Source organism: Pezoporus flaviventris, unplaced genomic scaffold (genome assembly GCF_033815535.1).
Source record: "Pezoporus flaviventris isolate CSIRO_AGI_PZ_B2104156 unplaced genomic scaffold, CSIRO_AGI_Pfla_v1 ptg000063l, whole genome shotgun sequence".
NCBI classification, from domain to species: Eukaryota; Metazoa; Chordata; class Aves; order Psittaciformes; family Psittacidae; genus Pezoporus; species Pezoporus flaviventris.
Window position 1 is genome coordinate 1227060 of NW_026892611.1, and position 12593 is coordinate 1239652.

At 47.0% G+C, this 12593-nt stretch overlaps 1 protein-coding gene across 30 annotated transcripts in view; it reads left to right on the forward strand.

The window, feature by feature from the left end:
* The window catches only part of MSI2 (musashi RNA binding protein 2), a 212767-nt gene extending 202310 nt beyond the window's left edge, over nucleotides 1-10457 (forward strand). For 7 of the 30 annotated variants that reach the window (XR_009746341.1, XR_009746343.1, XR_009746346.1 and 4 more), the window contains 3 exons: nucleotides 6036-6190; nucleotides 7909-7986; nucleotides 10234-10285. Coding sequence is in view for 21 of the 30 variants with exons in the window: in XM_061469941.1 (XP_061325925.1) it covers nucleotides 5982-6190; nucleotides 7909-7950 (251 nt within the window). In the remaining 9 variants the exon portion in view is untranslated. Of the gene's footprint in view, nucleotides 1-5981; nucleotides 6191-7908; nucleotides 7987-10233 lie in introns of those variants that run through there. The other 23 variants (XM_061469941.1, XM_061469947.1, XM_061469944.1 and 20 more) reach the window with 7 other exon arrangements.
* Nucleotides 10458-12593: the final 2136 nt, after the last annotated feature.

The following is a 12593-nucleotide window of genomic DNA, read 5'->3' on the forward strand; positions in this document are numbered from 1 at the left end:
TCAGGACCCTGCTTTGCTGAACCCATCATGGGCAGCGTACAGATAAATACCATCCGCTCCCTCCCTGCTGCCACCAGGGCTGGGGTACCTGCTCCCCATCAGCTCACCCTGCCAGGCTGCTGCCAAATGGCACCTCCCTGCCCTTGCCCCCGTGCCCTGCCTGTTTCCATCCCTGTCAGCAGCGTCCCATGTTGTTAGATCATTTACTGCTTCGAGCTGGTAGATGAGATTTGCAGCATGTTATATGAATTTTTCATAAAGATAGAAAAACAGCCTAATCTTGTGAGCTTTGAGTCTTGGTAGTGGGTAATGGCTTTGATTTAAAGCGTTTTGTCTTAATGATAGTTATATTGAAAATTTCCTGCTGCTTTCAAGCACATTTAGTTATTATCATAAACATTGATGGTAGAAATGCCTGCCAAATCGTGCGTGGCTGTTTATGGTAGATGAGAGAGTCATCCAGGAATTAGAGAGCTGCATCAACAAGTTGTCAGGAAGCCTGTTGGTACAAGCAGCCACCCCGGGGCTGGCGGGACGAGGCAGGGACAAGGAGGGCATCAGAGGACAGAAGTGCAGCTGTGTCTCTGCAGGGTGCAGGTAGGGACGTGGGTGCTTGGGAAGGGGGAGAAGCTGGGGCAGCTCCAGCCAGCTCCGTTCTGCTCGCTCAAGTGCCAAATGTATTTGTGGCTGGGATAAAGGCACTGTAGCTTGTCCTGACATCTCCTGCCTCTTCTCAAAGAGGAGATCCAGTAAATCACGGGCCGGTTTCGAGGTGTTTGTCTCCTGTGCCCTGCGGCTGGGAGGGCAGCCACAAGTCTCTGTAACCACGTTTTGCACCGCTCTTCACCTTCCTTCTGGTTTGTTTTGGCTTCTGAAATAGTCTCATTTGTTATGTGTTAAAGTCAAGCAAAACCACAGTAGTTAACAGAAGGAGCCAGTGGTGTTTTAGTCTTTGTGGTTTGGTGCTATAGAAGAGGGATCAAGGTTGTCACCAAAGGCTCCATGTGGGCTGTGTGCAGGGGACTGTGATCCCCATGCAGGGCATGTCTTACACCTCAGAACACATTTCACCTGCTTTATTTCCTTCGGAATACAGTGTGCTTGAAAGCCTTGCTTTGTCATCACGTCTAACAAGGCCCTAAGGGACCAACCGTCAGCCCAGCACCAAGCAAGTTCTCCTTGTCAAAATCCTTACCTTTCTTCTCCCTTTCCCTCCCTCTTTCCCTTCATCATCCGTGCCTGCATTGAGTTTATTTGGGTGGGATTCCAGCATCCGACTTGTGCTTTCGCAGCTGCCCGAGGCGTTCAGAGCCTCATTAGTGTAACGCACTGCTCACCAGGGCTAATGCCGTAATGACTCTAGAAATTTCTCTCGAGTTCATTGCAGGAGAGTTTATCTTTCAGTGGTGACCTTTCTTGTTGAACGCAGATGAATGTGTGCAGGGTCTGTGTTAACATGGCAGTGTGCAGGAGAAGGCACTCGATAAGCGAGCACCCTCCCTGCTCCCAGCAGAGCGTTTGCAGCACCGAGCATCCTGCCCCTGCCTGAGCCTGGGCTGCCGGGTGCGTTTTGGGCTCCAGCCCTTGGCTCCTTGACATAAATCACTTGTCTGAGCGGTGCGTTGAGAAGCATCGTACACGCGCGTTAACCGTGGATAAAGGCAGCTCTGCTAAAGGCCACCAAGATGAGTCAGTAATAAACCAGCTTTGCTTGTTGAAGCACTGTCTTGAGGCTATGGATGCGTGTTGAAATCCTCTGCAAATTCATATTTATTTTAGCAGGAAGACCTTCAGCAGATTCTCTTTCAAGGAGATGCAGCTTGGGCAGAGGAGAGGGGGCAGTGAACGTGCATGGTTGCACCGAACACATCCCTGAGGTGGGATGGGCACAAGCTGCAGCAGGGAAGCACAGCAAACCCTGGCCTTTGCCAGCAAAACCTGACTGCTGTAAATACTGAACGCTGGCAGTTGTATGTGGCAAGGCACCAATGTCCTTTTATCCGTTTCCAGCCTTGGCAGCGATGACATTCCTCTGTCTCTTCCCATCGCCTCTGGAATATGGAGGCAGCACCAATGTTTGTTGTGGCTCTCCCCGCCACCCATTCAGACAAGGTCCAGCTCTCGCTGTGCCAGCCAACACTTTGCATTTTAAACAAGGCTGTTCGGGCGCTCTTTCATGAACCCACGTTTGCTTCAGTGTCTCGTGCCCCTTCTTGCTTTTCCCTTGTTGCTTTTCGGTGCTCCCCAAGCCACGGCAGCGCAGGGCTGAAGCTCCCCAGAGCCTGTCCCTCTGGCCTGCAGGCGAGCGTTCACTCTGATCAAAATTCAGAGCCTCAGAGGAAGTTAAGGTAGGAAAAACCACAGCAAATTCAAAGTGAAGCGGGTGCCATTAAACTTCCTTGTTCCCATCACTGCCACATCTCTTGGCTGCTGTCTCTTGATCTCCACCGGCATAGGAAGGAGCTTCTGTAACCCAGAGGATGGGGGATCGCTGGGGCTGAGGAAGATAAAAGTTGGTTAGCGGTGACTTACAGACACATTTAATCTTCTGCACATCTTTGCTGACTTTGATCTATTCCAGGGCTTCCTGGTGATACTTGGGATTGCACATTATGTGTAGAGGAAACCCTTGAGTTGGAGGCACTTATCTGCAGTCTCAGAGCTGTGAAAGCTTCCAGTGCAGGGTGGTTTCCTGGGCAATTGGTTGTTAAATTGGACCTGACCCATTCAGAGCACGTTGGAATTGGGTACTTTGACTGCCAGGCCTTTCTGAGTGCTGGCAGTGCTTGTAAGGGGAGGAGATGGCCCTGCCAGCCCCCAAGCAATGGTGAATCAATCCGATGGGTCCTCCCAAACCAAAGTCAGGAGATCAGACCAGGCAACAGGTCGGGCTTTGCTCCTCGTCTCTATTGAGTGGCATCAGGACATGGTCGGTGATTCCCTCCCCTTTACTGGGGCAGCAGTCCCCTGATGGTTTCTCAGCAGTGTGCTTCCAAACTCCTGCCCTTAATTATTTCCCATTCTCACCGCAGGATGTCGGTGGCCAGGGGAGAGTCTCGGATTCCTTCCAGCCTGAAAGGCATTAATCTTAATGATTCCGGCATCTCGGAGCAGCCACAGCTCTTGGACAGCTTCTGCCGCCTCCAGCAGCTGAGCTGCCATTGGGAGCCCTGTCACACATATACATGTCCCCAGGGAGTCTCACGTTTTCTTTGAGGACTGAAACAGTGTCTGCAGGATTCGGGTTTTGGTTTTTTCTCCTTCGTTTTAGTCCCAGATTGTTGCAGGTGTGTGTAAACCAGATTTGTTCCCAGGTATTTCTTACCAGAGCACGTCACGGTTTGCATGTTGGGAGGGTTGTTCAGGGTCCCTTTGCTGTTGTTTCAGAGCGATGGTTAAAGTGCCTCTGGCTCCAGGTGAGCTTGTGTGCAGCTATTGGAAGAAGACAACTCTTTAGCAGCTCGCCATGGCTGAGTGAATCGTTTCTGAGGGGTGCTCACCCTCCTAGCAATTACAAGAGCTTTTCTCTTTCCTTTATTGGGGCCGGAGCAAAGTGTCAGCTCTGTAAAAGCTTCCAGCCCTTCCTGTGCAGCGTTCCAGGCGTTGTTCTGCAGGGAGCACGGAGCAGTGCCGGGGCATCCCAAGGCTCCGCAGCGGTTCCCGGGTGATGGAGCAGCGGGTGTGCTTTTGGCATGCCCGGCTCTCTGCAGGCACTCCTGTGAGCGGTGTGGGGTCCTCAGCTGATGTGCAGCAGGTAGGAAATTACCTTTTCCTTACATTCCATAGCCACAGTCAGAAGGGCTTTTGAATAACCAGTTGCCAGCTTTCTGTGTGGATGAAAGCTGGGATTTCCACTCTTCTTAGAGATGTGAATGCCAGTGGCCAGGGTGGGATATTTGGTGGGGACTGAGCATCTCTCCCTGGCTTATCAGCCTCTGTTTGCTGTTCTCCTTGCGAGGTTTAAGGACATGACAAAGCGTGTCCCCTTGTCACCTATGCACAGTCTATAGTTGCAGGTTAATGACACAGAACTGCCCCTCTGGATGCCACGGTGTCTGTGTGTCTGTCCCGTTAGCCACAGCATCACCACACTCATCAGCACATGGTGTGGACACAGCAGCGGGTGGCTTTGGGCACCATGTGAGCCAAGGCTGGTCCCTGCTCCTAGTCCCAAGGTGGTGATGGTGCCATGGGCTCTCCTGGTGCTGCTGTGGGGCTTCACAGGAGTACCTTACTGACAGGATCCCCCCTTACCTTACCCCGTCCCTCTGCTGGCACCAGCCAGTTGGGTTTTCTGTGTGCCTTGGCAGTAAAACTCACATCCATTTTATTGAACCAGGAGGAAGAAAGAGGGGAAGAAGTGCTAGCTTATAGCAATAAAGGGCTTTTGAACATCTCAGCTGGATATTTTTCTTCATGAGTGAGCAGGCCAAATGTTATCTTGACATTTAATCTTTAATAATCAAAAAAGGCGCTTTGTTTGCCAGTGAATTCCAAAATCTGTTTATTCTCCCATGCCTTATTTCTTTTAACTTGCTAGCTTAGATGTCCTACTTACTTTCTCCTGCTGCCAGTTCAGAGCTGCGTTAAATCAGTCATTTTGTGAGATTTAGTTCCCTGTCACTGCAGAGCTGCCAGCTGGGCTCTTTTTGACCAGTTAATTCGTTCGGTTGAGGAATGGGGACCTCTTGGGTGAGTGGTGCAGAGGGAAAGGGTCAGGGCAGGAGAGGTGGTGGCCCGCTGGACTTGTCCCACCGCGGGCGTGTGTACACCAGCGTGCTCAGGCTGAGTAAGCAGGAAGGCCAGTGTTAGCTGTTTGCAGTGTGTGTCTCGGTGCTGCCGGTACCTGCATGCAGCAGGGATGTGGTGGGATGCAGTGGACACGGGCAGGGAAGTCTCCATGTGCTTCCAGAGGATCGTGCAAGTGCCACTCAGGTGTAGCTCCAGCTTCCCGCAAGCCATTTCCATCCAGCTCCTCCCAGTCCGCTAACTTTTCGTTTGCATTGAAACTCCTTCCTCATAAACCCTACATCCAGAAGCAGCTGTGAGAAATGCCAGAAGCCTGATCATCTAACATGCTTTAATACCGAACCTTCTTCTTTAGTGTCATCCTTATTTACATTGTTTTTCTGTCTCAAAACTAAAAAGAAAAAAGGGAGGAAAAAAAATCAGATTTTCTTTTACTTCCACGTTAGGAGGTGAGTTCTCATCCCCCCTCTGCAGTTCTTTTTTGCTTTTGATCTTTATTTCTTTGTTTGATTTTGGTTGATGTCCCAAGCATGGTTTTGGAGACGAAGGTAGGTCTTCGTTCTCCAAATCGAAAGGAAAAAGATTAAATAAAGCAACACTCTCCTTGCTTCACATTTAAAACCAACAAAAATCAATCCAAACCGTTCCATTCCGTACCATTTAAAACAATAGAAATGAACTATTGAGCTATTTCAACAGCTTTCTGATTGAAAAGGGCGGGTTTTTTTTCCAAAGTATCGAATGGATCCAAAAACGATTTTCCTAGACGTGATTGAAGTTATTTGCTGTCAACATTTTAATATCAATATTACCACAATGTGTAGTCTCAAACTAGTTCCTTTGTAGTTTGCATGGGATGTGAATGCTGTCTCGGCGTGCCCAGACCTAGAGAACTTGTTACTACTGCATGAGCATCAAGTCAGATGTTGAAAAATACCTATTATATTTTGTGATAATTTGGTGAAAATGAGCACCTCCAGTCTCTGGTTGCAGTAGTGTGTTGAATGATTGTTCTTTTTTTTTCATATATATCCATATATATATATATTTTTGGAGCTCTAAGCTTCGTAGTAGTACGGGCTGACTCTTATCCAGTACTTGCTCTCCTATCGCATGGCCTTGGTTAAGTGTTAGAAGTTGGGCCTAGGCTGTTTATTCTGGTGTTTGGCTTTGTAATAACGGTGCATGCCCGGCGTCTGGCCTCATACCCAGCTTTATTCTCTGCACACCAGTCTTGAATAGCTACAGTGCTCAACCGAATTTTGGCGCACCCGCTTCCCCGGCAGGCTCCAACCCAGCCCGACCCGGAGGCTTCCCCGGGGCCAACAGCCCAGGGCCCGTCGCGGATCTCTACGGCACGGCCAGCCAGGACTCCGGCGTGGGTAACTACATAAGCGCCGCCAGCCCGCAGCCGGGCTCCGGCTTCGGCCACGGCATCGCCGTAAGTACCATGCGCGCCGGCGACGCTGCTTCGTGGTCAAGGGTGGGGGGGTCTTTGTGTAATGATGGGGGTAAGGGGTGTGTTGGGTTGTTAGTTAATTGTGACCTGACGGCGAGCGTGGTAGCGCCTTGCTGCTGTAACCTGCTAGAGCTGTGCCCAACTGGAGATGCTGCGCTATTCCAGGTACCATCCGGGCTGGAAGCGCCGGTCTGGTGCCTTCGGATTCAACACGTTTCAAAAGGAAATAGTTAATAGTTCTGGGCTTCAAAGTTCCTGCTTACCTCTAGGGGCTTTATATCAGCCCAACCACCCGTCCCAGCTGATGTGCCCATTTGTAGACAGTGCACTGGTCCCTGCTCCCACTTAAACAAGCGAAAAGGGGCTCGTTCATTTGGCTGGGAAAAGGGGCTCATTCATTTGGCTGGAAAAAGGAGCTCGTTAATTTGGCTGGCAGGGGTGGCCAGCAGTCACCCCAGTGAGGGGATGGCTATCCCACCACTGCCTGTTGCTCATCCGTATAACTGCAGCATCCCCGTGCACCGGGATGGATGCCGGCCTTTGCTGACCTCCTGTGTCACATCCAGCCGGGTGCAGCATCCTTAAATCCTGCAGGTTACAAGCGAGTCGCTTCCGTTCTGTTGTCAAGTCGATGGAAAAGTGCCTCCTGCCTGGCGCGTGGGTCTGCAACCGCACTAATGAGGGCAATGAGATCTGCTTAACGGAGCTGCATGCTGGTTTTCGGATCGCGCTGTTTTACCTGTGTGTGTTAGCATGAATGTGGTTGGCCCTCTTTGGTGGCTGTCAGTCTCCCAGACAGAACAACTGCAGCTGAAGTTGTTTCCCTTCCTGTAGTAAAACAATGAGGGTTTTTTTCCTCTTGTGGTAAAGTACAGGGGGCTCCCTCAGAATCGCTCAGCCTGAGCAGAGGATTTCACTCCCTGACCCCATTGGATGAGTGGGGGGTGCAGGAGTGTAGTGCAGACAAAGTTCCTGAGGTTTACTTTCTTATTGTATAAGCAACCAGTGCCCAAAAAGACAAAACCCTCCGTTGGTGCTCAGTTCCCATCCCCATCCTGCCCCTCCCATGGTCACACCAGGGACTTGACAACCCCTTCGGATCAATTCTAATACCAAACAGGGAATATGACTGCTCTGCTAAGAGCTGCATCAATTTAAACTGCCGTCTCTCACCACTTACAACACCTCTTATTTCCATTTTTCACCTAAAGAGAAAGACCTGTTTGTTCTTGAAAACTTGGGCACTTTGACCTCAGCAACATCCTGATCTTTCAAGTAATAGGATACGAGGTGAAAGCCTGGGAGCCCGGATTTGTCTGCACTAACACTTCTCCAAAGAACTGTTCTGTATTTGACTTGCAGATTGGCAGCCTCTTAATTCCCCCAATAACTGCAAAGAATCCTGTAGCTTTTTTTACGTATATCTTCCTTTAACACTCGCCATTTACTAACTCTGGTTTGAAAAGAAAGAAGGGAAAACCCAAAGCTTGTTTTTGGGGGAATGAGAAGATGATGGTCTTGGAAAGGTAACCCTAGGGTGCAGCACACCGAGTCCCTGGTGACCAGAACAGCTCCTGGAGATACCTATTCATGCTGGCAACACAGTCCTTTCAATTCCTGTGATAATTTCTTGGCAAAATTAATAATCAGCTGTTCCCATGTACCGAGCACTGATGAACTTAACAATTGTGCAATTTTAGGGCCCTTTGATTGCAACGGCTTTTACAAATGGATACCATTGAAACGTTACACATGGTTGGTTGCCATCTCACTTGGAGGTATTACAGTATATACCATTTGTACTTTGTGCTAAACTACCATCTCCCCTATTATTTACTTTAAGTGAACAGTTTTTTCTATCTCCATTTTGTCTTTCCTTGGCCTTTAATCATTCCTTTCTGTGATTTGTGTTACTCAGATCGATCTCACGGGTTGGAAACTGGAAGGCAGATTGGGAGCTAAACCCCCCCAGAAGTCACGTTTTCATAGCTGTGGCACTTAGTGCAGTAATTCGGAGAGTCAAAAGCTCCACAGAACACAGATTGATCCCCAAATCCAGTGGGGAAACACCCAAGTGCCAGCTGACAGCATCCTGATTGGGGTTGCAGATCTGCTACCAATACACTGCTCTAAAAACAGACCAGCCCTAGTGCTTTATTACAGAGCACCCATCCTTCTTAATTAAGTGCCGTACCCAACATTAGAGCTAAAAGATAACATTGGAACTAGTAACCATGGAGCGATTATCAAGATGAAACCAAAAATGAAACCTAAGCAAATGAAATTAAAGCCATTACCTGTGTAATGCCCCCTTGGAGCGCCGCCAGTTTCCTCCCCTTTGAACTAAGCTCGAGTTAATTAAATGTTTAATTATTATTATTTTATTTTCCTGGCCTTTGGCATGTTCATCCTTGCAAATAAATATTCTTACCCCGGGAGTAAGAGATGAGGAAAGTCCCTCGGTAAAGGCGGAAGTTACACCCGTGAAACGGCACAGGTTTCCCTCTAGAGCTCTTAGTCCATACAGATAAATGTGATGGATGTGAGAGCTTTCATTGCTCTGCCTTTTACCCAGCACGTCCTGATCGGTGTCCCATGTTTTGCATTCAAAATCAGTGCATGGAATTAGAATTACAGTTAGTCAAGGGGCAGGGAGCTGTGGAAAACGTTGGAGGCTTTAAATTACATAGGAATAGATTTATGTCTAAATTCTGGTGGATAAAGGGGGTTTCTATTTTCTCTTCACCCACTCACACACGCCCCAGATTACCTGAAATTGTGCCATCAATTGATTTGCTCCACCAGGTAGTATTTTTTATGGGAAAGAAGAAAGTGGCTCGAGCGCTTTTGCTTTGATCCCTGTTATTATTTGCACATATCAGTGTGTGTTCAGGGATCAATTTGTTAGAACTCTTCACGTTTCCCGGGCTGTCAGGTGTTGTTATACCACAGTGGTACACCCCACCAGTGGGAGACCTCAGCACAACAGCCTAACGCACGCTAACAACGCTGCAATAAAGGCAGTGTTCATCGTACTAATGTATTGTAATCATTTTACACTTACCACAACACATCAAACTGTAACCATCATTTACTGGCCAGTATTAAGATCCAAACCATTAATGACTTAAAGCCAGAAAGTGCTTTTAATGGTGCTCATTACTAATTAAAATAAATTTTTGCGAGGAGGAAATGAGCCTTATTATTAATTCTTCAAGGACCACTGAGTTTGAAATCCTTATTGTGGCGGAGCATCCCGAGGCGTCTGGTCCCTCGGCTGCCCCGGGACAGGATGCAGCTGTAGAGGATGGATTTGGCTGAGCTGTGGGTCCCCTGGGACAAGATGTGGCTATTCCCATAGATGTGTGGGTGCTGGTGGTGCCTCACCCTGGGCACAGACACCTGGGGGTGGTTTTGGAGGTCATCCCCAAAAGTGAGTGACCAGGGTACCAAAACTGAGTGACTGGTCCTGGGCATAGCCAGCCCTGCAAGGGCTGCTGCAGAACCGGTCCCTCAGTATTTCCATCCCAACATTAAGCACTATAGGAACAGAGCTTTAGAACCTGAAGCTTCTGTTGCAAGAGGAATCATCGGCACTGCAGTGTGCCCATGTAAAAGTTGTTACTTTCCAAGTACTTTGGCTGTGCCTTTAGAAAAACCTCATTTTAGCCAAGCTGTGTAAATTCCTGCCTGTAACAGATGCCCAAGGAACAGGCTTTGTCCTTCCGATATATCAGGCTGCATTTCATTGTTCCTAAAGCAGACTAGCACGCAGCTAACCCCATCCTGCCTGGAGTCCAGGCTGCTCTCCTCAGGGACTGGAAAGTAAGACCAGTCAATACACTAAACACATTCCCAGAGCTGGGAATGCTGCTGCATTTCAGCCCTGTCGCTCTAATTCACCCTTAGTGTGGATCAGAGCACGCTGCGGCTTTGCAGAGCATCTAGAAGCAATCGGGGGGGTTAAAAATCCTACTTGACCTCGATTAACTCCATGTCCTGTGTCTCCCTTCTCCTGCCTGCAGAGTCTCTCTGGATGTCCGGGCAAGACGGGGCGAAGTTTCTGACGGGGCCCACGTTGGGGTGATCTCATCAGACTTTGAGCACATCATCATCACCGGTAACGCAAACTGGAGGTGGCACTCGACGGACTTAGGTCGTCTAAAAACAAAACAAATCTCTCTCATCATCTCATGAATCTGCTGTACTATAAAAACAACAGCTTTTAAAAGTATGTATATAAAATCCATTTCTTGGTCGTTTTATTTTCTTGATGGGTTTCCCCCCCCCCCTTTTTAAACCTCTCCAAACCACGTTTTTTTCATAGCCTTTTGACATAGTCTCGTAGCCACGTAGTTCTAATTCTTTGTGTATCTAGCAAGAGCCTAACCATAGTGTAACTGTTTATATTAAGAGGTTTCTTTTGTTTTTTCTTTCCCACCTCCCCTCCTTCTCCCTTCTGTTTTATGTAGTTGTTGTTGCTTAAAGGATGCTGAGATGGTGACAGGAGTCTCAGCCGCTGGTACCGGCTCCCCAGCCGGCGGCGGGCACGGTTACGGGGTGGCCTTGCAGGGCACGGGGGGGCACGGGTGAGCAGCAGGTTCTCTAGCCCTTCTTTTCATTTGTGGTGTCTTCTTTAACCTATAATTCTCTCTATTTTGGGCAATAAGGCAAGGACTACAAACTTTTTGTGCGTCCTTTTTTTCTATAAGTGCTTTTTTTTGTTGAAAGAGGTGATATAAGGTTTTTTGAAATCGTGAATTCTGAAAAAAAAAAAATGAAAAAAAAAAGAAAAATACTGTAAATACAATTCCATTAACTACATAGAAACTATTACGAAAGAGAAATACAAACCTATTTTTGTGATGGAGTCAGCCTAAGGCAGTTTCTCTATGAAACAAATGGAAGAAAAGAGACAAGGTGTTAGAGGTTTGCCCGGCCGCCGGCGCTGGCCCGCGGGAGGTAGGTGATGCACACACTGCTCGGCTTGCTCCGTAGGCATGGTAGACCTTCCAGCTCTCCTAGCGTCATACCAGCATCTTCACTATCAGACGTGCACAGCTTACAAAGGAACAGTCTAGTGGTATTGGTTATTTTCATTTCAAAACCTGCTTTTTTTTTTTTTTTTTCCCCAAGACTGGAAAAAAAAACAAAAAAGAAGCTACAATTTACTCTTTTTTGGTCCTATTTAATGCATTTACGGTTCAAAGCACACCTTTCATCCTGGGGGTTTTTTAAGTTGTTTTCAACTCGATCAACTTGCTGTCCAGTCATTTCAGCTGCTCTGGGTAGCCTGGGTGGAGGTGAGGTCCTTCTCCTCCTCCTCCCTCACTGCTGCAGGCAGAGCAGCTTCCAAGCTTGCATGGTTACCTGTTTCATCCATTACTTTCTGTAGTAACAAATTACGAAAGCAACTTTCGGTTGTGGTTTTTTTGGGTTGGTTTTTTTTTTGGGAATACCTCAGTGCTACAAGTTTCACCCTAGAAGCAACGGAAGATTTTTTTTCTTGTTGTTGTTTCCTTTTTTTTTTTTTAATTTATTGTAGTTATAAACAGAATTTAAAAAAAAAAAAAAAAAAGAAAAATAAATAACTATAAAACATCATTGCACTGTGACTGGTAGGGGAAAAACTGACAGTTTCCTATTTGCACATGTTTAATATTTGGCTGTTATATATAATGGTCCTCTGTCGGGGGAGGAAACTTAATGAAGGATGTTTTTTAATTTAAGTTTTGTAATATGGGTCGCTAGGGCCTGCAAACAGCAAACCTAGAAGTACAGCCTGGTCGAGGTGGCATTACGGACATACTGTAGCGCGGATAGAGTTCTTCTTTTTTTAATGTACTCTGGACAAGGGTTTTCTTGCTATTTTTTTAACTTGTTACGTTTATAAACTTGGTACTTTAGGTACAGGCAGTACAAGACACTGAATGCGACATTTGTTAACAAGAGCTGCTGCACTCCTATTTTTGTAATCTTTACTAACGAGTAGACTTAACGTAGACGTTCACTAGACAAGGTAGAGCAAGGCATCTGTAACAAAAACAAGGCACCATACTGCGAACCGAGAGGAGAAATCCTTGGTTTTTCTTGTTTTTAAACAACAGAAAAAAAAAAAAAAGAAAAAAAAAAGAGTCATGCTTTTTATGTGATCTTTTAGGTTTTTTTTCTTATTTCCGAACAACCAGGTTTAAGCAAAATGCTGGACGCTTTTTAACTCTTGAGACTTGATCAAGTAATAAAAGAAATGAAACAATTCTTTAAAAAATAAAAATGCTAAAAAAAAAAAAAGAAAATACAAAAAAAAACCCACCAACCTACAAACCAAATTCCCTGGAATTCAATGTACCGTCAGGGAATTTTTTATTGCTATTTTGTCAATGTT